The sequence below is a fragment of the Plectropomus leopardus genome, chromosome 3 (assembly GCF_008729295.1).
Source record: "Plectropomus leopardus isolate mb chromosome 3, YSFRI_Pleo_2.0, whole genome shotgun sequence".
In the NCBI taxonomy this organism is placed as follows: Eukaryota; Metazoa; Chordata; class Actinopteri; order Perciformes; family Serranidae; genus Plectropomus; species Plectropomus leopardus.
In genome coordinates, this window is record NC_056465.1 from 5,595,386 (window position 1) to 5,623,266 (window position 27,881).

The window sequence follows — 27,881 nt, forward strand, 5'->3', positions numbered from 1 at the left end:
CTTTATACATAAGAATAAGTGTATATGACAGTAGTGTGCTTAGATTAATATTTGACAGCAATAATATGTCAAAAAGACTGTTTATTAAACTACAAAATTGTGCAATGTACAGGTAGGCTAGAGTCAGTTAGAGTAATGTTACAGGTTTATTGCATGGAGATTGTTTACAACCCTGCAACAAATGTTAACACTTACAGTTAACACTGTTATGTGCATTTTACATGACTTTCATTCTTCATTTTTTGATAATTTCAGATGTATCCATGAATATATTTTGGATAGATTGTGTATTTTTGTTTAATCATGAAAGTTCCAGCTCAGCTCCCACAAAAAGTCTTAAATACACTGTGTAAACAAAACTGTTACATTCATACTGTTGAGTGCAAACAAAAAATTGCGATTGAAACCCATTCAAACTGCAATGTTTGATCCCACAGCCAACAAAGCATAAAAACATGTATTGTATTATTTCTGAGTGCCATTCTGGGCTTTTGCCTTTACCACCTGATGATGTCTTTTTTTTTAAAAACCATATTTAGCATACAGAGAAAAACATACTATGTCCACCAGATGCACTGTCACAATCAATGTTGATGCAAATCATTGAACATCAACAATAATAATAGCAATCATATAAATAAATAAATAAAAATCTCTACTTTGCATGCAATAAATTGACAATAATTCTTTTTTTAAAAATCCCAAAACATAGTGACACCATGACAAAAAACAAGAAAGTTAATGAATATTTGATCTGATGTTGGCTGAAAAATTAAACATATCAAAAATAAAAAATCATATAATTTTTTAATATTTTTATAGACTAATTTTTATAGCGTTTTTTTGTGCGCAGAGTGATATGAGTGTGAGTAATTGACACTGCACAAAAAAATAATAATGTATAAAAATCAATGTTGCTGCTAATCATTGACATATGCTAGGCTCTGGCATAGTTTTAGATGGGACCCACACAGTAACTAATCCAATGGGTCAGGTGAAATGAAAAACTAATTCAGAATACAAAATCACCACCACAACAAAGTCAAAATGAACTTCTAATCATTTACATTCATGTTTTCGGTCTCGCGGAAGAGGAGCTTTCACAATCTTTTGGGAGCCCACACACAAGCCACAGCCCCGACGTTGCCGTGGCAACGGCCCGCGCCTGAAGGGACTTGTGATTTGTCAAATCAGACTGTAGTTAGGTTCTAATCCGCCCTCTGATTGGTTGTATCTACTGTCGCTCTTAGAACTACAACATGATTGGCTACCTGTAACACTTGTGACCCGCCTCGGTGAATAATCACTTGCAGCTGCACACAAGTCAGAAAAAAGCAAGCGGAGGAGGTACTAGCATAATGTAATGAGCCGAAGCTGGGCTGTTTTGAGGAGTTAAAAGTTGTTTATTTCACTCAACTGTCGGCCGACACTTGGACCTTTGAATTAACTTTGAATTATACAAACTTGTAAGAAATGTAGAGACTTTTTGGCCGCGTTTGTCGTTGCACGATGGAGGAACCTGCGACAAGGCAAGTGGTAAAACCGCAACTCATTAGCTAACTTCACGCACTGTTTGTAGTTCAATATTTTCGGCCTGACAGCTTTTTCTTCTATTATCTTTCAACGCGGAGAGTTGTGTTCAACATACACGGTGCTAAAGTGGAACTATGTCCAAATAGTGCCACTTTAAAATAAAAAATAATATTAATATAACGCTTCACAGAGAGTTGGAGATGTCTCTGTCAGACGGTACCTCGGACGACGATATGCCCTTAACGTTACCCACAGAGGGCAGCCACAGTGGGAGCATCCGAAAGGTGAGAAACCTGGACAAACACACACTCATACACGCTGTATGAAGTTATACACACAGAAAAGATAGGGGAACGGAGATCTCCCAAAGGTCCTGGGTGGCTCCGTAAAACCAAGAGTAGGTGACTGCAGGCTACATTATCCCAAAGTACATTCAAGAATAACTCCTGTTAAGGTCCTGTAATTTGATGAAATTAAAGCCACAATAAGAAATCTAAGAGATTTCATCTATGGATACTTGGGGTCAGTTAAATAAAAAACATGAAAGAACCCCTGACTCTCAAGCATGTCCTCTGTAATGTATCACAAGTATCACAATATTTTTGTGACAATATCTCATGGATACACAGATGCCAAGTATTGTTTTTTGGTAATGTGAATTATTAATATTACAAATACAAATCAAACCTTTGGTAACCTAATACAATCTTCAAATCAATTATTTTCTCAGTCCATTCGATATAATTTGCAGCAGTAAAAACAACCAAAGTGAAACAGCCTGAAAGCTTTATCTTAACAAAGATAAAACGTTTATTTTTTTTTTAGTTTTCTTTTGGCGACATAATTTGCAGTTGGAAAAAGGTAATGAATTACAATGTTATTACAATACTCAGTATATTGCAACAGGTTTAGCCTGAACAAATTGGCTTGATTTCTTTAAAAAACATGGGAGGAAGACTGGGTTTATTTTGGACATTTTTCCCCACCTTTTAAATTATTTTTCTTCCCCAAGTCTACTAATTTCTTGCAATTTAATCTGTGATGTTTTCCCTGTGTTTTCACAAGAAAGAAAACCAGTTAACTCTATGTTCAAAATGTTTAATACTTTGATGAAAGCAGATGAAAGATGAAAGCAGCACAGAAAAAGTGATTTTGCCCCAGGTTTCAAAGGGTTAAAAACCAAATAGTATTGTATTCTGACTGAAGTTTTGTGATACTATAGTATCACAGGGCCTCTGGGGATTGCCATGCCTAGCAAATTGAGTGCTTTGAGAGTCCCAGTTCTATATGATTCTTGCTGATGGTTTTTGGTCGATTTTATAAGCTTCAGTGTCATTGTACAAACAAAGCAAATTTACAACACAAATAATCAAATCAAGTAATGAAAAAGAACATTCACAAAAGTATAGCAGCAAAGTGTCTTTCAGCAGTTGGCTGTTTTCTCTGGATAATCCACAAACTTTGCCGTTAATTGTTTTACATTCAGGAAATTGTTATATATATATATATATATATATAAGACTGTGATAATAGCAGAAATTTATAAGATTACATGTTTGTATCTGTGCTGCTGAAAAACAGCGTTTGTCCTCAGAGAAAGTCACCTGGACAGGGACACTTTTTGACACGGGCTTTATCTGCCTGATGTCAGGCAGCCTCCATCCTCCTGCCCTCCTGATGGTTGGGCAGAGGTGGGAGCTCGGCCAGAATCTTAATCCACACAGGCACTCTGAGGATTACTTGACGTGCGCATGCTAAACAAACACCTTAACTGGGTGAGAGGGAACAAGAAAATATATAAAGTAAAAGAGTGTGAGAAAAGGAGAAACATCCATTTGCTGTACAAGTTGGCTGCGAGAGGGATCGAGAAGGTGATGGAAAGAGCCACAAGGATAAGGATAGGGAGTATTCAGCGTGTTTACAGTACAGCTGCTCCATCTGTCATGTTACTGTACATCTGCTCACCCTTTAAGTGTGAAACAGAGGAGCATTATATGATAGATTGGTGATTTTAGTGAGCAACAATCAGCTGTGCTAGTGTTGTTGGCAAAATGCCGGTTGAAGCAAGATTTAAGACACCTTTAAATCTTGAGACAGATATACAGCTCTGACATATCATAAGTTCCTTTTTCTATTAAATTATATTATCCCTCTTGGGAGACAGTTTCCTCCTGCTGTACCATGCCAGGTTATTACCATGTTTAGCATTCACGAGGCTCTCCCTCCCGAGCACCCACGTCTCTGACACGTTCTTTGACACGCCCATCATTTCTAGCATGCTGTGCTTTCCATCATGGACTTTTTGCTCTGAAGTAAGCCTCTCAGGCAGCTGTCTGTCCAGGTTGCACTGTCCTGCCACTGTTAAAGGTTAACAAACAATATTCTATAGTTTGCTAATGGTTAAAGTTATCGTTAAGGCCATGTGAAAATCTATCAAGAAGGCTGAAGTTTGGACAAAAAGTCCGTAAAGGTTTACTGTTATTTATCCTTGTTTATGTAGAATATGTTTGCTGACAGTGTGGACAAATAGGCTTAAGCAAACAATTCTCACATTACCTAGTAAGAAGATAAACAGGGAGGTTTAGAAAAAGACTAACTGGTTATGTAAAACTTTGAATTTGTAGTGAATGTAGCCCAGTGTGAGAGTCTTTTTGGATGTCTTAAGCCTCTTGCAGACTGTGGGATTTTTGCAGTCTAAGTTTAGTGCAGCTACACTCTGTGACATGGATATTAATAAACTTGGGTACAACATCAAGTGTGTTGTATGCAGGCTGTACAATGACATCACCTGCTGAATCGCAGGCTACAACCTACGTCCCTTGACGTCAATTTACTAGAACAAAACATTGTCGGCGAGTATCATCCAGCTATGCTGTAAAATGTAAACAAACAAATCGAGCCCTTGCTATAGTGGCATTTATGTGTGTCGAAAAAAGTCTGAAGAAGATGAGAAGGAAGAGAATGTGGACGCAGTCGTGGCAGGGAAAAAAGGCCAACTCAGCATGCTAGTTTTGCATTTATTAGCATCTACTAGCATTTAGCATTCACTAGCATTGTGGCGCTGATCAGTGCGTCATTTCATGCTGCTGTTGGTTGGGTAGCAGATGGAGGACAGCTGTCACACAGTGAGATTCTTATCACAAATTTCTGACACTGAACAACCTTCACATCTTCATTATTTATAATAGTCAGATTTGCTGCTGTATTTCATCCCTTCATCAATTCATCAATCCATCACGTGTTTTGACTCCTTTATTTTCTTTATTTTCTCTGCAGGGATGTGATCCGTTCGCCCAGACTCAGCGCAGTAAACTACAGCACCGGCGAGCTCGCATCAACCAGCAGATCAACAAGGAGATGCGCATGAGAGCCGGAGCAGAGAACCTGTTCAGGTGAGGTGCTGGGATGGGGCAGAAGGCTGTCTTTTTTTCTGAATTAAATGAAGTTTCATTGTAGAATCAAAAGAAAACTCCAGGGCACTCTCTTTAAAATGTTAATATGCCTTTACTCTTACAGCATGGTCATTGTTGTTTAATCTGTGGAGGGAATTTCTTGCATTGAACATTTTGAAAATAAGGTGCAACACTACTAGACTGAGCTGGTGACAACACAGTGTCAACTGATTAACTAAAGTTTGTACAAATATGTTACAAATAAGTGGACATTTGTGATGGTGTTGGTATGTCTTTCTTACCTGTATGAAAATGGATATCAAGACTCAATACAAGGGTAAAACATTGTTTAAAGGGGAACTATAACCATTTTCAAAATTCATACATGTTATTCCTGTGGTGTAAGATGGTCCAAAATCCAAAAAGTGGAGTGCTAAAATGCAGATTTGTGATGTAATTGGGAGTAACGTCTGGAACTACTCCACAGACGGTGAATGGTGAAAAATGTTGTAGATGACACTGAGAGCAGCCAGGGGAATGTTCTGAGTATATGGGTACTTTTTCTGTTTCAGAGCTTAAAAACACATTAGACATTAGCTCCTCAAAATCAGAGTACCACCGATTATCTATGGAGCAGCTCCAGACTTTAAACCCTATGACACAAGTTTGATATTTACTTCCCTGGTTTTTGGATTTCAAAGAGAGAAGCTCATGTCGAACTTTCAGAAACAATGAAAATAAGATACTGGAATTCTTTTTTTAGGTGGTGTTCTCCTTTAAGGTATGTGTTTTTTTACACAGTAGGCTATCTAAAGTTGTCAAACGGACACATTGTTCATGACATTTATTTAGATATGAAAGGGCAAACTAAGATCTGATGATAAATGCTTTCTGGTCTCCTCTGTGTTTGGGGGCTTGTGGCTTGTTGGCTTGCTTACATTGGTGGTAGTGTCCTTTGATGGGTAAAGGTCAGAGGTCACTCTAAAACACACACAGACACACACACACAGACACACACACACACACACACACACACACACACACACACACACACACACACACAGACACACACACCAGCGCAGTGCCAAACAGTTTTATAGCTCTGGTTGTCTTCACTGTGTGTGAAAACTAACTTTTGTGTTGTGTTTGTGTCACCTCTGGGTTATTCCATGCCAACTCACCCAGAATCCAGAACTTTTCCCAGTTCATGTCTCAGAATTTCTTGAAAAAAATCATGTTAAAACTTTTATGAAATTCATGGGACGTTCATGGTCCAAATAATGGTGTGCAAAATTTGCTATTTGTAAAATAAATAAATAAACAAATGATGTAGGAGTAATAATACATATTTGATTTTTCTATATATCTGCAAAGGTTAGTACTTCTTTCCCATGAACAAGTTTCAAGGAAACTGGAATAATTCTTCCTGTGAAAACCTACACTTAAATTATCAGAAAAAGTGGGGGTTTTGGCTCTCTGGCAAGATCAGTAGCACACTGTTTTTTGTTATGAAGGATGAAATAACCTCTAGATGTGATGGAAGTATATTTATACTACACATAGAAAATTGTTTGCAAGAAATTGGAAACTAGTGGAAATATTAATTTTTGAGAATGACAGCTTCTTCGTCTTGGTAAAAAATGACTTCCAATTCCTGTAACCATTCAGCAACAGCTATTTAAGCTCGACAGCTTGACAAATTCCTAACCTTAAGAAGTGTTAAGAGTACAGCTATAGGATTTTGCAGTTTCAACATGTATTTTTTTGAAGTAGTCTATTGCCTATTTTTAGCAGTTTTTCCTGCATTTAAAAACCCATGTACACAAGCTGATTTTGGTGGAAAAATATATTTTAAAAAATCCAAATTCAACACCAGTGAGGATGATCACCCAGCTGAACTGTGCTGGCTTTAGGTTTTAAATCAGTTAGCTGTCATCCACACAGCACACAAGAGTTTTATTGGTGAAGAAATGAGGGAAATGAAAAAAGAAACGGTGGCAGAACATCAAAGTATTCTCTCTGAGAACATTAGCGTCATCTTTATCCCCTCCAGCTTCTCTCCTTGTCTCGGTGCCTTTGCTTTCTCCCTCTGACTGTTTCTCAGGCTTTGCATGCTTCGTATCCATTTGGAGGTCAATCACTACAGAGGCTGAACGTAAACATTTAATACATGTGCATACATTTGTTGGACACTTTTGTTGTGGTAGTTTTGAGAACATATACAGCATGAATAGCCCACTATGGAAAAACTGAAAACACACTCCTTTATTCATTAAGATCCAACGTGGGAGTAGAAAGCGGAGGAGCCACTTAATTAAGGCAAAGAGCTACTTTCATCCTCTTTACTTGTATCGAGTCAGAATCTAATAAGAACAACACAGAAAACAACAGTCTCTGTAGTTACAAGACAACCAAGGGCATCCCTCGTTATTATCTCAGGACATGTTTGTCTAAAACTTTATAAGCTTCACAAAGATCTTTTTCAGAGATAAATAAATGATAGAGAGCAGGCCTTGAATTACTGTCACTGTTGATTACTCTTTCTCATTTAATCTATAAATTTGAAGGAGTGGTGAAAAATGCCCCTATACATTACCAGATTTCAAGGTGACGTCTTTAAATTGGATCTTTTGCCTAAATAATGGTCCAAAATCCAAAATGAGCTGAGTTGATAGGTTGATCCACTGATTAGTCAATCAATAAAAAATTAATTTACAACTTTTCCTTGCAACCAGTTTACTGCCATCTGTCAAGTACAACACTTACACTTTACCATGCTCTAGCTTTTTAAATGTGATTATTTACTGCTTTTCTATGTCTCTTTTGATATTGAGTAATAGGACTGTGTGATATGACAAAATACTTAATATGAACAAAAGTATTGGGCCACACCTCTTAATCACTGAATTCAGATGTTTCATTCAGTCCCATTGCCACAGGTGTACAAAATCTGGATGAATGGGCAAAAATTCCAACAGACACAATCCAAAATCTTGTAGAAAGCCTTCCCAGAAGAGTGGAAGCTGTTACAGCTGCAAAGGGGGACCAACTCCATATTAATGCATATGGATTTAGAATGGGATGTCATGTCGTCTGACTGATTTGTCTGATTTATTCAATCATAATAAAACTTTATTTAACTTTACTTTAGCAGTACTTTGTTTAACTTCATACTTTACTTTGTTTAATATTATAACAGTATTTTATTAAACTTTATTATAACATCAGTTTATGTAACATTATTTTTTTGCAGTAGCCACTTAATTTGTAACTGTTGTTCATTTAATAATTTTGTATTTTAGTAGTTTACAGTAGTTTAGAGGAAATTCAAGAAAATGAGATTTATTTTGTATCGCGATATACCTCGCGATATACCTATACTAATGATGTCGCAATGTTTTTTTTAAAGACATATCGCCCAGCCCTAGTGACTGACAGCAAATTTTTTTACCGATTGATGACATATTACAGACTAAGAAATTAATTGGGAATATCAAGTCATCAAATGAAAATAAGGGTTATTTGCAGCTCTATGTGAAACAGAGAAAAGTGGAAAATCCTTGCATTTATGAGGCTGGAACTTGTTACATGATTGGTGCTTTTTTGTTTGAAAAATGACTTAAAAGATCAATAATTTTTCAAAGTTGTCAGTTACTTTATGTTGATTGATTAATCAACTAATCAGCACTAATGGGCAGACTGGAAAAATTCTGTAAGGGGTACAAATCTCCTTTTATTTTGGATCTTTCTCCCCAACTCCACTTTTGACTGGATTTAGGCTGTTATTCTAAAAGGTGATGACTCAGTTTAGGGGAAATAAAACAAGCGCTCCTGCCCTTTATATTGGGACGATGGGTCACAGAGACAAAGAGGACCCCCCTGCATGCACGCAGGCACGCACGCATGCACGCGCGCACACACACACACACACACACACACACACACACACACACACACAAAGCCTGCCAGCCTGTAATCAGCAGGCTTTGTGTCCGCCTCCCGTCCTGTTCTCATGCAGAGATTCCCAACGGAGCCCCGGCAAGCTCATCCCCCACTTATTTGTCTGGCACTGTCAGACCTTTTTTTTTTTTATCCTCCCCCTTTCCGGTGAACTGGAATAGTCCACCCACACACACACACACACACACACACACACACACACACACACACACACACACACACACACACACACACACACACACACGTCACCAATGTCTCGCTTTCACTTAACTCACTCAACACAAAGTGTTGTGGAATTGGGTCGTGGTATGACTGCTGTTGGGTGGGACATGACGGTGAGGGGGGATGCTAATTGCAGATGAAAGAGGGGTTGTAACTCATCAGGGCTTGTGATTGGCTGATGAAGACGTCATGTTGTGTGCTGCAGAATGGGACACTACCTAGCTTAAACCTGGTTTTCATGTCAGCTATTACAAGAATATCTTATACTTCTAAAAAAAACTTGTTTCCAGTTTCTCCAATACTTCATGTCTTTCAGCCAGTTCATACAGTCAGAGTAAGAGATTTATTTTTGTCCCTTAAAAGCTCCAGTATGTTGTGCGTGCAAGTGGTTGTGTGAGAAGGGGATATTTGGCAGCCCATTTAAAGCTGACTAATCAGATTGCCCTTGGCTTGATCCTAGATATAGGTGTGTGTGTGTGTGTGTGTGTGTGTGTGTGTGTGTGTGTGTGTGTGTGTGACTGACTGACTGTGGGACAGCTGAATAGAATGGTGAAGGTAAAGTGGTCTAATTGGACAGATCAACATTATTTACAGAAGCTCAAAGGTGAGCTTTAGTTGTGTGTTTGAGCTGAGTTTGATCATGTGTTAAAGAATAAGCAACTTTCAGTTTCTCCCCCAGTCACTAATTGTAACAACAAATGCCAACAATAGCAAACATGTTTTCCAAAAAAAATCTAAAAAGTTGTTTTAGGAACATGTGGCTCGTAAGATAAGATAAGAAAGCTTACTTTATCCTGAGGGAAATTGTAAAGCAGTTGCAGTACAAGGTAGGAAAGAATGCAAACATATAAAGAGAGAGAAATAGAAGATATCAATAAAGGTGCAAGTATGAAATTATCAATAAGATATCCAAAGACTTTTTCCTTATAGAAACCAGTCATGTTAAAAAATGCACTCGCCCCACATTTTGTCTTACTTTGACTGCCAGCATTTTGTAAGATGATTGAAAAATTGACTGTGTTGATGTTTATCAACATTAGACACTGACAAATGGGAATCTACTCAAAGACAACACTGTGGCAAGGAGCAGATTTAAAGTCAAAATAGTTTAAAAAATGTAAGCAGTGAAGTGAGCTAACAGCACGTGAGAATATCAGGGTTTTCCACACGTTCATTTATTTGTGGCGGCATGCTACCATTACAACATCTGCTGCTGTGGGCGATATGGCAAAAATATCATATTTTTTTAAGGTAGGATCACGATCATGATTTTATCATGATTCTTTTTCATTTTGGATTTTAAGACTATTGTGCATGGTAGTAAACAGTACAATCAAGATAATTTCCCAATTTAAAAAATTGTGTATATAAATAGTGCTTCACCTGAGAAAAACTAGACTAGGTTAAAACGTAGTATATGTCTGCACCATGTACAGGGTTCCCAACCTTTTTCCCTCAGGGACTTTTATCATCACTGAAGACATATTTTAGGGATGCTTCATATAAAAATAAGATAAAGGTTGAAAATAAGGCAATGTGCCTGTGGCCCCAGGCTGCTAAATCACTACATCTGCCCCTGGTAATAATAATGAGAGCTCAGTGTTAGCGGCTGGACACAGAGCGATGTGCTCTAAATACTTCCATCCAAAGTCTGACTAAACCTGAAACTAACACAAAATAGTATTTAGAAGTCTAAAGAAGTCACTTTCCACCTCTTAATATTTGAATATCTGCTTGGATCTGGGGATGAACATCCCATGTAACCAGTGGAGACTGTGCCGGAGCTGACAGCATTCTGAGCATAGAACTACATCAGATAGAGTGTGTGTGCAGTGTAGCATGACACAACGATCTCTCTGTGAGAGCGGATCGTGGACACATTCTAATTCTTCACGATCTAATATCGTCATATTGCACACCCCTAGCTGCCATGTATAGATTTAACATTTTTGGAGCTAGACTGTTCATGAGGAGATGGAATCTAAACTCTCTTTCAGTGTTTTCATATACACATTTTATTTAGACTGCCTGACCAAAAACATTGATTTGTATCTCTTTATCTGTATTTAGTTTTTCTTCTCCTCCTGGAAGTATATTTATTGAAAAGTCATCCAGTCCTCTTTGTGCTTTAGATACTCACACTCTTGTCATATCATTGAGCTGGTGAAATTTAATTATTGCATAATTAGGGGGTTTCCTGGGCAAGTGTAGATTTTATGTTACCAGGGAAACTCAGTGATGCCTCAGACTTCCAGAAACATTGTGTGCTATTGACCTCAGACCCCCCCATCAGTGTGAGCTGGCTTTACTCAACACTAAGACACTCCCTGTGTGATTGGAGGAGGAGTAGAGAGACTTGAAGTGAATGAACAGAGGATGATGGAGGAGAGGGTGGAGAAATAGTTGCATAAATTAAAGACCGGCTTTTTTTGTCAGACAAAAGTCTGCTGCTCATTGTGTGTGCAGTGCTGTGCTTACATTTATGACTGCAGATTTACACCTGCAAATGCGTTTTTAAGGTGCATTGTGTTATTTGTCATGCTGAGCTGTGTGAATAATGATGCACAGTGACACAGCATACCTTGATGCAATGTAATACAGCCCTGTGCCAAAGTTTTTTTGTTTTTTTTTGTGCATGGGAATGTTAAGAAAAAGGCCCATTACATAAATGTCAAAGTTTGTTTTTTGTAAATTTGAGATCTTGGGAATTTTTTCATTCTCAATTGAGGGCTCAGTAATGTGAGCAACAGGTGTCATAGAAGAAGAGAGAAGAAGGGAAATGCATATCAGAATCAAAAATCAGGTTTATTGCTAAGTAGGTTTACACGGTGTTTGGTGCATAACAATTTGCAGAAAAGGTCAACATGAAAATAATAAAAATCAACTACTGCAACATTTAAGAAACATAGATCATAACTTCACAATACAATCTGAAAGCAACATTTTAAAAATATGTAGAATATCTGTACATAAAATGAATGAGCTGCTGTGCAGTTTTTTATTTATTTATTTATTTATTTTTTTAGCCCGACCTGACCCGAACCCGCGCTGTAATTTCCCTAAGCTTAAATCAGGTCAGGTGCATGCTTATTTCCTGATTTTCTATTTAAATTAATGAACACTGAGTTCTTACTTTTATTGCATGTGGCATTCAGCTGTGCTCAGAGCCTTTGCTGCTGGTGCTTTGAATTACCAAACGATACAGTCCAATAGTGTTTCAAGCGCACTCTGGCACTCATAGGGCCTCATTCACTAAAAATATGCATAGAAATGTTCTTAGTCTGCACATAAAATAAGTGAGTCTGCAAAATTACAGTGGGATTCATAACACGTGTGTACCAGCTGATTTTGTTCTTACCTCTGTGCACATGTTGGTGAATCAGAATCATCCTAAACTGGCAGGCTCGTGCCCGCTGTCTGCAATTAGCATACTGCCTCGCCCCAATTTCTCTATACAAGGAAATCTGTTTACCCAGAGTTGTATCATGGAGCAAGCGGTGAAGTTGTGTCTGCGCACACATTAAGGCCACACACACCAGTGTCAGACCATCAGTGAGTTTCTGTAAATGTAATGGCCGTCAGAAACAGCTCATCAGCTGTTTGTCACTCCCAAACACGTTGAAACATGTCAGTCTCTGATGCGCCCTTTGCTGAACTTTCATTGCACTAATATTGGTGGGAGTGGCCATCATTACAGCCAGATTCAAGTCCCATATACTTCACTGTAAACTAGACTAGGCTGTTTTTATTTTAGGAATATTTTCATTATGACAATAATTGATGAGGGTGAAAGGCAGAGGATGAAATAAGTGCCTTTATTGGTAAATTAGTAAATTGGTTTTAGATGTTGTTGTCTATTAAAGCCTTTGTTTAATGAATGTGGTTTGTTGTTCTGCATTCAGTTAAAAGGTGTTTGTCTACATTTTCTAAGACAGCCAGACGGTCATCATTTGTGCGTACGCATGGTCTGAGGCAGTTCTAAACTTATGTGCAAAATATGAACAAATTCAGGTAAGAAAATATTGATGAATCACAGATTTGATCAAGGTCTTTTTTAATTTCCAAATATGTCAACAAACAAAACACAAAAAACACAACATTTGAATAATACCTAACAAACATTGAGAAATAACTAAATACCACAATTAATAATAATAATATTAATTATAATAATAATATATAATAATCACTCAGTGAAACTGGTAGCTGAATCACAGATTTGTGCGTAAAACTTGAGTACGCATGTTTTAAGCACAGATTTGTGTACGCACTGTTTGTGAATGAGGCCCAAAGCGACTATTTAGGAGCACACCCCTTGTCACAAATGATTGTCACTATGCTGAGAAAACTTCAGTTGATCTATCTACCTATGCAAGTTTTGCTGTGAAAGTATTTTAAAAAAATCAATTCACATTTTTAAGCACAAATTCGACTCATTAACGAAATCTTACAAGCCACTGTTTGTCTAGACATGCCGCAGCTGACAGGCAGCTGTGATGCGCCTGACATGCGCTGCTCATGCAAGCAGTGAAGATGTTCTAACCTGGTAACATGGATGCCGCTGCTAAATGCTTTGTGTTGAGGTGATATTTCAGGCTTGGAGTACTGAAGTGGTACGAAAACTCATGTAACAGAGCCACTGTGGTCTTCAGTGACGCACCGGGTCAAAGTGCACCATAGAATTTTTTATTTTTTTAATCTATCTATCTATATATCTATCTATCTATCTGTATATATGTATATATGAATTGATTTTAATGTATTATTATTGTTCTTCTCAATAAATCGATTAATAATAAGTCTATGGTCACAGATTCCCAAGGCACAAGTTTTGACATCCTCAAATGTTGTTTTGACTGACCAACATACCAAAACCCAGAGATATTTAATTTCTAATGATAGAGAAGAAAGCAGCAAACCTTCAGGTTCTGCTAAGAGCTGTTAAACAAAATGGCCTAATTTAAGGATATTTGATTCATGGAATGTGTGTAGTTTGGGAGGACACGTCTCTTGCTTAATAGCGAGGACTAAGATTTGCATGTTGTCTTGGAGTGAACTCATGATAACTCCTTTCTTCCTCCCTGATATCCAGAATGGAAGACTGTCTTAATTGTTGATAATCTGATGTGTGTGTTAATTTCTGCAGGGCGACGACCAACAACAAGGTGAAGGAGACGGTGGCTCTGGAGCTCAGCTTCGTCAACTCCAACCTGCAGCTGCTTAAAGAGGAGCTGGAGGAGCTCAACAGCAACATGGAGGTCTACCAAACAGACAGGTAGGCAGCTCACACACACACACACACACACACACACACACACACACACACACTCACACTCAGAGCCATGGCCCATTTATTATTTGCTCCATGAATTCCAGTTCACTCTCATTAGTGTAATGAGAATTATAATTGGAGAAAACAAGCATCCATTACATTTTTGTGTTGGCACTGCACTGTGTGTGTCTGCTCCTGTACTTCTGTATTTGTGGGGACCAATTAATGTTGTAGACCTGGAAAAGTAGGGCAATTTAATAAGCAAGGACATTTTCTGTGTTCTTCTAAGGGCCAGGATTTTGTTTCGGTTAGGATTAGGTATCAGTCAATTTTATGGGAGAGGGAATTGCGTCAGTGAGGGTCCTCATAAGTGTAGAAGCACAGATGTGTGTGTGTGTGTGCAGTCCTTCACAGCCAGGAGATTTTTCCCTCTGCAGCCCGGGGTCATGGAAAGGATAAATCCCCTGATTAGAGTGTCATTAATGGCCCTGTGGCGTGTGTGCGTGTTGTGGTTCATTGTGAATGGTAGGGGGGGACTGTGGTGGGTGTCAGGGGCGTAAGGGTTAATACGCGGCTTTAGCTCTGCTTATTAGCAGGATGAAGCACTGAGCTAGGTTTGAAGACTAGCAGATGGCAATGCTGACTTGACTGTGAGTGTAACCTGCTGCACTGTGTGATTGCATGTTGGTGTTTACATGGGGGTATTTACATGTGGGTGGTTATATATAACGTGTGAAAGTATACACACACACACATGCTGTGTTCATGTCTTTTCACAGTGAGGCTATCAACGTTCCCATGATCCCACTTGGATTAAAAGAAACCAAAGAGGTGGACTTCACAGTTTCCATCCAGGTACAGACAACATCTCATACTCATATTATATAAAACATATAAATGATGAAACCTAGAAGTCTGAGTGACACAGTGAATATTGTATTTAAAATGTTAAAACAAGGTTAGAGGAGGAACAGTATTATCCTTTTTTTTTTTTTATTTTTTTGCAAGCATTGTTTCAGCTTTGACAGTTAGAACAACTAATGTCAAATTAATTAATTGAATTAATTATGACAAATACAGAATTAGCCCCACTTCCAAAATAATTACATTAGCATATAGTCACTAAGGACGCGCTTAATGGCGTCCTCCCTGCCATGCAGCCCACGCCTGCCCCAGGCCCAGCCTGTGCCTGCACAGTGGTGTCAGGAGAAAGAAAGAAAGGCTCTAAGTTGGCAACACTGATTTAAACTAGTGTGAAAAATGTTTGTCCTATATGTTTGTTGAAAAGCAGTGTCAAGTTGAATAATGCAATAAGTTGAAATATGAGAGAATAGCTCATTTAATTCAATTTTATTTTTAAATCCCACCCTCACAGTGACTAAGCAAAAACTACAGTACAGTATATGACAAAATTATAAATAGGAAAGAGAGAGTGAGAGAGGGCTAGAGGTGCACAGAAACAATAATAGTAATAATAACATTACATATAATAATAGTAATAGACATAAAAATTACTAAAAATAATTTATAATAGCATGTTATATTACATGCAAATATTGTAGTTCATATATATGACAATAACAATCATATGTGTATAATAATAGTGTAGATATGTCGTCATGTAACTGTCTGTGTCCCCTCACAGGACTTCATCTGTGAGCACTATGGAGAGGACAGCTCACTCTATGGCAAGGAGATCAAAGAGCTTATGGAGCTCAGACAGGTTAATAAATACACTTATACAACTTCATACAAAACAAATCTTGATGTAGTTTAATATTGAATCTGTTTTTTATTAAGGGGGTTGTTGAAAGCCAGTCTGGACCTTTTGTCAAAGATAGGAAAACTGGGGAAAGAATAATAAATGGTCTGACTTATTCATGTCATAAACTTGCAGTCTCTGTGAAGTCTTGTCTGACATTAGATGTATATTTATGTGCGTTGTTGTTTGGGCCAGGCCATGCGTACACCCAGCCGTAACCAGGCGGGTCTGGAGCTGCTGATGGAGTATTACAACCAGCTGTACTACCTGGATCAGCGCTTCTTTCCTCTTCACAGGAACCTGGGTGTGCACTTCCACTGGTAGGACAGGAGCACATTCCTCTATCTAAATATCTATCTATCTATCTATCTATCTATCTATCTATCTATCTATCTATCTATCTATCTATCTATCTGTCTGTCACTCTGTCAGTCAGATAGAAACTGATGCCTTTACAATATAGGGGTCAACAGATAATCAGCTTGGCTGATTATTGGGCCGATATTTGGCATTTTGCAGATTATCTGTATCAGCATTTTATTTTAATGATCACTGATTAAATTAATTAAAACGTGCAAAGAAAGTGTCAGCATGGGAGGAACTTTTACTTTATAAAATCTCAGCCAGTTATTTTTATTTATTCTTTTTTTTTTTTTAATTTTGACTTTATTAAAAAAATACTCTATATGATGTTGAAAGTTTCAGTTTTCGTAAAGGCATTTAAACAAATTTTTGTGTTGGAGTTTGTTATCTTCCAAATTCCAAATATTGAAAGACAGATTTCTATTTTTATTGTAAATGCATATTGGTTCCAAATATCGGTGATCGGTCTTATTAATTACTAATCATTAGTATCAGTATCAGCCCTAAAAAAAACATTTTCGGTCGACCCCTAATATTTATGGCTACTTTTGCAAAGCTTTTTTGTTCATCTTCTCTCATCAGAATGTTGCACTTGCTTTTGGACCAGTCCGTAAATTTTGTGTCAGTTGAACACGAATGTCTTAAAGTACTGATGCTGCTTCCCAGACTGCAATGTGCCATGACATCATTGCCTGTTCTCTGTAATTTTTGTGACATGCTATCATATGCCATACTATACTTTGACTTTTAAATGCGATACTACACTAAGCATCCTTCATGCATTCATACATTTAACAGTATGACATTGTGGCATTTTTATGACTTTTTTGAATGATATATAGTAATTTTTATATGCATACTATACTATGATATTGTATTTCATATCAGATGTAAGAGATTGCAGAGATGATCGATACTATGCACCTTTCCAATTACTGTATATATGGACTGATTGAGAGGACAATTATGACACACAAACATAATGCATAAAGTAATTTTATTCCTCCTTTTCTGTCCCTCAGGTACGACTCTCTGACAGGCGTCCCGTCATGTCAGCGCACGCTGGCCTTTGAGAAAGGAAGTGTGCTGTTCAACATCGGTGCACTGTACACACAGATTGGAGCACGGCAGGACCGCTCTGCAACAGCTGGCATAGACCTAGCTATAGATGCCTTTCAGAGAGCTGCAGGTAAAGAAACCGCACATACTTGTAACCATATTCCCTTGTTGGGACTCCACAATTGGATCAGGATGTCATAAAAGAACATTGTTGTGCACAAAAACAGCTAAATAAATGATAAATCAATAAATTGATTGATTAACAATAATAAAATTATTTAGTTTTCCATATTTGTTTCTTAATTTTCATTTTTGTTGTGTTTTTCCGCTTTTAGGTGCATTTAATTACCTTAAAGAGAATTTCTCCAATGCACCTAGTCTGGATATGAGTGGTCCGTCGCTCTGCATGCTGGTACGTCTGATGGTTGCCCAGGTGCAGGAGTGTGTGTTTGAGCGTGTCACACTCACCACACAAGACACACACTTTACTTCTCAACTCCGCCTGGCACAAGAGGCTGCAAGGGTGAGTTAACATGTCTCTGGTTGTGCTGTGTCATTACTGTTGATATCTTTTAATTCTCACTCTGTATGTGTGTGTTTCTTGTAGGTGTCAGACGTTTACTTGTTAGTGCAGCAGACCATGACGCAGCCTCTGATGAAGGACTACGTGCCATTTTCATGGGCGTCCATGGTTCAGGTCAAATCTGAACACTTCCGCGCCCTCTCACACTACTACGCTGCTGTTGCACTCTGCGATCACACATGTAAGTTGCACCAAAGCACACTTTAATTTGAATTAAATTTCAGTTAATTTCAGATAGAAGAGTGCAATAAAGTAAGAGATAAATTGTCATAGTCAAGTCATAGTATGGTATGTTGTAAAATGTCATACTATAGTAAATTGTCTAAACTTGAATGAAAAAGTCATGTTATGGTATGTTGTCAAAAATAGTTTAACATATTCCTTTCTAAGACCGCAGTCACGCTTTAAGATTATTAAGACCTTTCATGAGAGAGAAATTTAAAAACTACGTAGTATAGTATGTCCTCCGAAATAGCAAAAAAAGTCATAGTATTGTTTGTCATTCAAATTAGCATGAAAGTATCATATTATAGTGTGCCCTCAAGAATAGCATAAAAAGTCATTGTAATACGTCATAGCATAGAATGTTGCAAAAACGGCCGAAAACACCATAATATAGCTTGTCGAAAGAAAAGACTTGAAATGCCACACGATAGTATGGAGAAAATTGTCAAAATATGACAGTCCAAACAACACCTGAAAACCACATGAAATAGTGTGCAGAGACAGGTCATAGCATAGAATGTTGTAAAAATGGCCAAAACCACCATTTTTTCCTCCTAACAACAGCTGAAAACCGCCTAAAATAGCGTGCCGAGACACACAATAGCATAGAATGTTGCAAAAACACCATGATATAGCATGTCAAAAAAAGGATTCAAAATGCCATGCTATAGTATGGCGAAAAATGTCAAAAAATGACACCTCCCAAACACACCTGAAAACCGCCTAACATAGCATGCCGGGACATATAATATAGCATATCAAAAAAACAAATGAAAAGTGCCATACTAAAGTATGGCAAAAAATGGCAAAGAACAACATGTCCTAAAAACAGATGAAAACAGCTGAAAACCAGCTAAAATAGTGTGCGGACACACACCATATTATAGTTGTTGCAAAAACTCATTAATATAGCATGTTGAAAAAATGAACGAAAATGCCGTACTACAGTATGGCAAAAAATGTCAAAATTTAATACGTCCCAAATACGGCTGAAAAAAGCTGAAAAAAAGCCTAAAATCGAGACACGTCATAGCATTGAATGTTGTAAAAACGACCAAAAACACCATAATATAGCGTGTCGAAAAAATTACAGAACATGCCATATTATAGTATAATGAAAAATGTCATAATATATTTTGGCCTTTTTGGCCATTTTTGTCAAGACACTTCAAAGCATAGAATGTTGCAAAAATGGCCAAGCACACCATACTATATAGTATGGCGAAAAAATTTCAAAATATGACATGTCCCAAAAACAGCTGAAAACCGCCTAAAATAGCGTGCCGAGACACACCATAACGTAGAATGTTGCAAAAATGGACAAAAACACCAAAATATGGCATGTTGAAGAAACGGTCAAAAATGCCATACTTCAGTATGGCCAAAAATATCAAAATAAGACACGTCCCAAAAGCAGCTGGAAACCGCCTAAAATAATGTGCTGAGACAAGTCATAGCATAAGATGTTGCAAAAATGGCCAAAAACACCATAATATAGCATGTCAAAAAAACTGAAAATGCCATACTATAGCATGATGAAAAATGTCAAAATATGACACCTCCCAAAAACAGCTGAAATCAGCTAAAAACGGCCCCAAATAGCGTGCCAAGACTCAATATAGCACAGAATGTTGCAAAAACACCATGATATAGCATGTTGAAAAGACGATCGAAAATGCCATGCTCTAGTATGGCGAAAAATGTCAAAAAATGACACCTCCCAAAAACAGCTGAAAACCGCCTAACATAGCATGCCGGGACATACCATAGCATAGAATGTTGCAAAAATGGCTCAGAACACCATAATATAGCATATCAAAAAAACAAACCAAAAATGTCATACTACAGTATGGCCAAAGATGGCAAAGAACGACATATCTCAAAAACAGATGAAAACAGCTGAAAACTGGCTAAAAAAGCATACGGAGACACACCATAGTATAGAATTTTGCAAAAACACCATAATATAGCATGTTAATAAAACAACCAAAAAGGCCATACTTTAGTATGGCCAAAAATGTCAAAATATGATACATCCCAAAAACAGCTGAAAACTGCCTAAAATAGCATGCAGAGATAGGTCATAGCATAGAGTGTTGCAAAAACGGCCAAAAACACCATAATATAGCATGTCTAAGAAACGACAGAAAATGCCATACTATAGTATGCCGAAAAATGTTAAAATATGACGTGTCTCAAAAACAGCTGAAACTGCTTAAAATAGCGTGCAGAGACACACCATAGGACAGAATGTTGCAAAAATGGACAAAAAAACACCATAATATAGCATGTTGAAGAAATGTTAAAAAATGCCATACTTTAGTATGGCCAAAAATGTCAAAATATGACGTGTCTCAAAAACAGCTGAAAACCGCCTAAAATAGCATGCCGAGACAGGTCATAATATAGAATATTGTAAAACTGGGCAAAAACACCATTATATAGCATGTCGAAAAGAAAGACTGAAAATGCCATACTATAGTATGACGAAAAATGTCAATATATGACGTCCAAAAAACAGCTGAAACTGCTTAAAGTAGCGTGCAGAGACTCACCATAGACCAGAATGTTGCATAAACGTCTCAGAACACCATAATATAGCATATCAAAAAAACACACCAAAAATGCCATACTACAGTATGGCCAAAAATGTCAAAATATGACACGTCCCAAAAAACGCTGAAAACAGCTGAAAACCGCCTAAAATAGTGTGCAGAGACATGTTATAGCATAGAATGTAGCAAAAACGGCCAAAAACACCTCAATATAGCATGTCAAAAAAACAATCGAAAATGTCATACTATGGTATGACGAAAAATGTCAAAATATGACATGTCCCAAAAACAGCTGAAACCACATAAAATAGCATGCCAGGACACGCCATAGCATAGAATGTTGAAAACTGTCCAAAAACAACATAATATAGCATGTCTAAAAAACAACCGAGAACGCCATACATTCGCATGCCGAATAATGTCCAAATATGACATGTCCAAAAAACAGCTGAAAACCGCATAAAATAGCATGTCGAGGCACGTCATAGTATAGGATGTCGAAAAAACATCCAGAAATGCCAGAAATGTCGTCTAAAATGGCATGAAAAGGCTTAAAAATGTCATAGTGTAGTATGTCGTCCAAAAAAGTCATAGTACAAAATAGCAATAAAATAGCAATAAAAATCATAGAATGTAGTCGAAACTGCATAAAGAATTCATAGTATAGAATGTAATCCAAAATAGTACCAAAACACCATAGTAAAGTATGTCGTCTAAAATAGCTCAAATTCATCTGAAAAAGGATTTAAAAAAATCATAGTGTAGTATATTTCTAGAATAGCAAAAAAAAATAATGTAGGAAGTCATTCAAAATAGTATAAAAAAGTTGTAGTTCAGTATGACCTCCAAAACAGCAAAGTCATAGTATATTAAGTCATGTAAAATAGGATGAAGTCATGGTATAGTAGTAAATGTTAACCTGGAATATCTTGTTCTTCAGTATCTGCTGAGGAGGGCGAGGGTGATGAAGAAGCAGAGACGGCTTTCCTCCAGTTCTATGTCAACGTTCCTGCAGGGCCTACACTCAGCCAGGTTTTGCAAGATCCTGAAAAAAGAAGAAAGCTTGGTGAGTGCATGGAACATGTTTATATTTCGTCTAGATATACAGTTCAGCAGCGTCAAGTCAGTGTGTGAGAGGGACAGAGACGCAGAGACAGCTGTGGTTGTGGGACACAGGGTTAGCGAGATGCATCGGCTACGACAAAGTTTGCAGTAGCGGAGGCCTTCTGTCATCATAAAGAAAAGACAGCAGGTAGTTGCCGTGAGCAGCAATGACATTTCTATAAAGGTCAACCGCAGTAATGTTTAAAGTACTTTCAGTAATTTCAAACAGTTTTTTGAGATTCGGTTCATTTCATCTGCCACATGTGCCACTCTGAGTTAAAGTCATATTCACACACATCATGTCTGTACACATTTCTTCAGGGAAAGCTCACCTGCGGCGTGCAGTTATCAGACACGAGGAGGCCATGCGGGTCCACAGTCTGTGTAAGATACTGAGGAAGATGGACATCCTGCAGGACGTGCTGTCTCTCACACACAAACGCTCTCTGGACAAGTACTCTGAGCTGGACAGAGAGGACGACTTTGATGAAACCGCAGAAGCTCCAGAGATACAGTGTAAGTGTTTTATGTCATATCAATAAAAATAATTGTATGGTTTAATAACAGTGAGTGACTGTTGTTTGTTCTGTTGACAGCTCAAACTCACCAGAAACCAGAAATCATTCCAACCAACTTCGCTACAGTCCAAGTCACTGATATCTTCCAAAGACTAGTAAGACATATTCAATATACCCACAGTCTGTTATTTAGTGAAATACAGATTTGCGTGGGACTGGTATTACCTGAGGACCATGGTCATGTGTTACAGTTGCGTGGTTGTCTGCGATCTTAATACTGTGTAAATCTGCCATGTCTCTAATTTTTCAGGTAAAAATGAAACCACATCTTTTGCCAAACAGACACGGTGTGATAATATAAATCCATGCCAATCAGCATCTCCATCATTTGGGGTCACATGTAGGTTTTGTGTTTTTCTGTGCATATTTTTCTGCCTCTTCACTAGTTGACATTTACAGAGGCTACCTTGGTAGTCATTAAGTTTTGACAGCATTTTGGGTTCGGGGGCTCATATGGATGCAGCAGGGACACCTGTTCCCAGAAAATGCAAGCTCAAATTAATCAAAACAGCGAAATCTTGAATGATCATTAGACGGATATCATGTTGCAATGTGTGGCAGAATCAGTTTGTTTAACACACATTAAAAAAGATTTCGCTCTTCTGGTGTATTTGAGCTTTCTCTCTCTGTGAATGGGTCTGTGGGTCTCTCATAGTGGGTCTCTATGTTGTGCGGTGAGATGAGCCCCCTAAATTTGCATCCAGAGTGCTGTAAAAACATTAATTTATAATTTTCACTGCAGCCTTTATATTTATTGACTGGATTAAAGGCAGAATATGGACGAAAAAAAAAACCAACAACCCCAAATCACCAGCAAATCACAAAGATGCCAATCGGCACGGGACTAAGTCACCCATGACTTGTGTTGGCCGAAATATTGTTGGTGATTTTCCCTGGAATTTTTACTTTACAAGTTACGGCCATGATTGACTCACACAGGATTAAATCACAGACGTTGTCCAAATTTTTACAGATGACCGGAGGTACCCACGTAAGATAAGTCCCGTGCAATTAGGGCTTAATCTAATGAAAAAACTGCATCACCTCCTGGTACCTGAGTTGAAGATGACTCTTTCCCTGTGCTGCAGGGGCCTCTGTCTGTGTTTTGTGCTCGGGCTCGCTGGGGTCCAGTTCGTCTGATCTGCCTGCAGAGGGGAGAGGGGGGACTGGGCCTCACGCTCAGAGGAGACTCCCCCGTCCTGGTGGCAGGAGTGGTGCCTGGAGGCTGTGCAGCGGTAAGACAAACTCCACTGCCCTTTGTGAGCTTCAGTTACAGCACAGCTGCTCATGTCCTCCACATCCTGTACAGCAGGCATGTCAAACTGGTCCACAGGGGGGCCGGTGTGGCTGCAGGTTTTTGTGCCAACCAACCAAGAGCACACAGTTTGACCAATCAACTGTCTGAAGACGGAGATCAGTTGATTAAATGAGTCAAGTCTGGTGTGCTGCTACTTGGTTGGAAACAAAACCTGCAGCCACACCGGCCCCCCTGTGGACCAGTTTGACATGCCTGCTGTACAGCTTGTTTTAGTTGTCTCTCTATTATTTTCTCTTTGTATTGCTTAAGAAGTGTCTCAGCTTTATTTGTTGCAGAAGAACTTTTTCTGTAAACAACAGTGGAAAGTATTTTGTGCCAGCAGGAAACTCAGTAATCTTTGGTTCATGCAGACATAAAATCCATCTGAAAATCTGTTTAAGGAGAATTAGATTAAATCTGCTTCTGGGTATTTTTCTGTAAAATCTGGATGCAATGAGCCTAAATGTTGAATCGACTTTATAACCATCATCACCATCATAACAATTTCATTCACTAATTTATATTAAAGCTAAAATAATTCACTTTTGACCACGAGAGGGCATACAGGAGACCGAAAAACAAATGTATAAAGAAACTCGTGAGCTTTTTAAAAGTGCACCCTGAGTGAAGGGAGGAACATTCTAGCTGGAGTTTCAGACAACAAAGCAGCAGTTTGACATGTCGTTGTTGACCTGCATGTGTTGATGACTGTTGGTTGCAGAGTTTGCATTTGAAAATGTACAGTTCTAAACACCTGTAGAACATAAAAAACACCTTACTATGTTATCATAAAAAAATGACACGAGTTTTCACTCATTTTCTATAGGGCTGTGTGATATTACAAAACAATGATATTACATTATACTATATTGTTTATTTAGTTTATGTCAACTGATAATGCTTTGCGTCCATCTGCGTGGCCGAGGGGGCGTCTACAAAATTCATGGCAACAAAACAAATACTATGAATATATGAACTGAAGAGCGGTTAGTTTGTTTCCTGCTCACAGAGAATAAATCATCATGTTTAACCATGCTGTGGTAACACTAACTTAATGAATGGTAGTGTGAGCAGGTGAGGCTTTGGGTTTTGATGGCGATTACTTGGAAATACAGTTTAAATTTCTGCTAACACGAATATCCAAATGTTGAGTGGAAGCTTCAAGTACTTCAAGTGAAAACATCAACACTTCTGGCCTGAGATGAGCCTGGTCCTTCAAAATAAAAGCACCATGGGTTATGTTTTGATTTATGTAATTATAACAATACTTTTTTTAACTTTACCATAACTGTGCTAAATTTAACTACTACTAACATTGTAACATTATTTTAATAAACTATTATACCAGTAGTTGATGTAACTTTATTTTATGGCAGTAGCTACTAACTTACTACTAACTTCATTTAATAATTTTGTATTTTAGTGGATTACAGTATCTTAGAGGAGATTTCAAAATAAATAATACTGTATATTGCCATATGGCCTAAAAATATCCTGTTATATTAAAGCCGTATCACCCAGCCCTACTTTCCTGTTGTGTGTGTGCTGCGCAGGAGGCGGGACTAAGAGAAGGAGACTACATAGTAGCAGTGGACGGACAGGACTGTAAATGGGCCAAACATAGCGAGGTGGTCCACATGTTAAAGAGCTGCAGTGACAGAGGAGTGGAGCTCAGTGTGGTCACGTTACACTCGCATGATACACAGGTAAGTGTGTGTGTGATGTAAGTGGTGCTGTTTATCAATGTGTGTGCAATGACCAAGACACATTACCTGTGTGTTAGCAGGTGGAAAGGAGGGCCATCATGTTGTCCCATGGCAGCGATAAGGAAAACACTAGGCAGCGTCTGCTGGGTGGAGCTAAGGGCCAGAGCTCCGCCTCCTTGTTGAACTGGAACAGGAAGAAGAAGAGGGAAGGAGGCGGGGTCACTAAGAGACTGGGAAGCACTTTCAGTTTGTCGTTCGGAAGCATCAGAGACACTGAGGCCATGTACTGAGACACGACTGCAGAGGAACCACTCAGGGAACCACGGCAGTGGAGCACAAGCGAGCATGAGGAGCACACTCAGAATGCTGCACCAGCAAACACCAGCACGAGCTGCTGCTGCACAGAGCTCGGACAAAAAGAAAAACACAAGAAAAAACTGTTCCTGGCTTCTATCTTGCTACAGCACAGTCCATCTGGCAACTGTGTTTGCTAATCATATGTGGAGCACACACAGCAGTTTTTACTTTCCACGTCCTTGAGACAATGAAAGGAAAAGTTTAGATGCAGGATGCTATCAAATCATTTTGAGACTTGCTCCTGCTTTGTTCTGTGCTAAAAAAATACAGTGACGACAAAACGTGTGATGCACATGTGATTTTATCTATCACCAGCTGGACTTCACTGTGAGACAGAAAGACACAGACAGAATTATTTTGATTACTAAACTTCATTCCAATGTTTTTAACAGACTGTCTGTGAAAAACCATTCCAAACAACTGGTCAATCAGTAAAGCTTCACTTGTTAAATTTATAAATACAATCTAAAAAAATAATATTTGCTGAAACTGTTACTACACAGCACTAAATGAGACAAAAAAGCCCCAACATTTTTCTGCCTTGTAGCACTTCTAATGGTCTCACTGCAGGGAACAAAAACGACCAATCAGAGCTGAAGAGTCTCTAAAGGGCCATTTACACAGCAATGTTGCTGCAAAGATTTAAGATTTGTTGCAGTTTGGCTTTTTGTTCACATGACAACAGCTTTTTGGGGGCCTGAAAACACCACCCTTTCTGTCGCCGTTTAAACTGGCGATGTGTGGATCCTGTGAGAATGATGATGTCACGGCCGCACTTTGTGCATGGTCTTCTTCTATGGTGTGTCATTACAAAGTTACACTGCCGACTACTGGCCTGATATGCATACTGCAGCATTTTCGGTTGTTTTTGCAGATGTGTGTACACAAGAATTGTTCTTACAATGTTAACATATGACATATTTTTAATGTAAAGGAAATTGTTTTCACTAGGGTAGTTCTTGTCTAAACGTGGCCTAAAGCAGGTGTCAATCAAAATGTTATCAGAAACATATTGTAGTGAACTGTTTCGCTGTAAAGTGAGAAAGTTTGTGACCTGGCCGCCATGTTGGAAACAGTCGACTGCAGTATAGGCAATGCAGTAACAGATTTTGATTCATTTTTGATCAGCGCAGCCTAGTTTGACAGTCTGACTGCAGTTGACCACATGATTGACTGCTGCGTTAGAGTCTCGTGGGCTCTGACTGGTTGGTGCTGATTGCCTGCGGTCTGATTCTAACGAATGCCATTAGAGGCAGCAGCAGGAGGAGGAAATGGATATTATTTTTTCACAGACTCTCATGCGCCTCTTTCAAATATGAGGCTGGATAAACGACAAGACGCGCCTCTTTCAAATATGTTTCAAACAGTTTCAGCAAATATAAAACAAAGTTATCAGCTGTAGCTTGAAAAAACAAACGCAGCTTTTAAGTCTTAGTGATACTCACGGTTTGTGAATGTTGAGGTCTGATGGGGCTGACTCAGATTCAGACAAGCAGTCTGAACAGCATCTGAGGAGATAAGTCATCTGGAATTAGCTTTGTCAAAATAAGTTTAACTTGAGTGGTCACATGACTCAAACAAGCATCTATTCTCTGTAACAGCACACCCCAAAAACATTAAATATACTGCTGTTTTATTTCCTAATGTTGATTATATAGAAAAGCTGACATTTGTGTCAGTTCGGCTCCCTGTATCAGCACGTCTCGGCTAACGATCCTGGACCGCCTCTGTCTGTATGTGTCCAGTGTGTTCTTTAGATGACTCAGCGCTATGCGACACAGCTGTAGTGAAAATTAAAGAAACTTCAGTTACTTCTTAACTTCACATAAAGCACATTTTTTGTAACATTATTAGAGAATTGAGAGGGCAAATCAGCACCATACTTCCTGTGTCTTACATTATCCTTAAGTGGT

The 27,881-nt window shown here is 38.4% G+C and overlaps 1 protein-coding gene across 3 annotated transcripts; it reads left to right on the forward strand.

Moving 5' to 3' along the window:
- The first annotated feature begins 1,334 nt into the window (after positions 1-1,334).
- Positions 1,335-27,821, forward strand: rhpn1 (rhophilin, Rho GTPase binding protein 1). 3 transcript variants are annotated; one of them, XM_042484154.1, is made up of 16 exons: positions 1,335-1,529; positions 1,724-1,817; positions 4,810-4,925; positions 14,254-14,382; positions 15,159-15,234; positions 16,025-16,102; positions 16,337-16,461; positions 17,527-17,693; positions 17,899-18,086; positions 18,171-18,327; positions 21,867-21,992; positions 22,352-22,546; positions 22,627-22,703; positions 23,697-23,843; positions 25,459-25,611; positions 25,689-27,821. In XM_042484154.1, the coding sequence occupies exons 1-16, from the start codon at positions 1,510-1,512 to the stop codon at positions 25,899-25,901; spliced, it is 2,061 nt and encodes a 686-aa protein (XP_042340088.1). In that variant the 5' UTR covers positions 1,335-1,509; the 3' UTR covers positions 25,902-27,821. The 3 variants fall into 3 exon arrangements, with proteins under 3 accessions (XP_042340088.1, XP_042340089.1, XP_042340090.1); XM_042484155.1 differs by having other exon boundaries at positions 25,692-27,821; XM_042484156.1 differs by lacking the exon at positions 23,697-23,843.
- Positions 27,822-27,881: the final 60 nt, after the last annotated feature.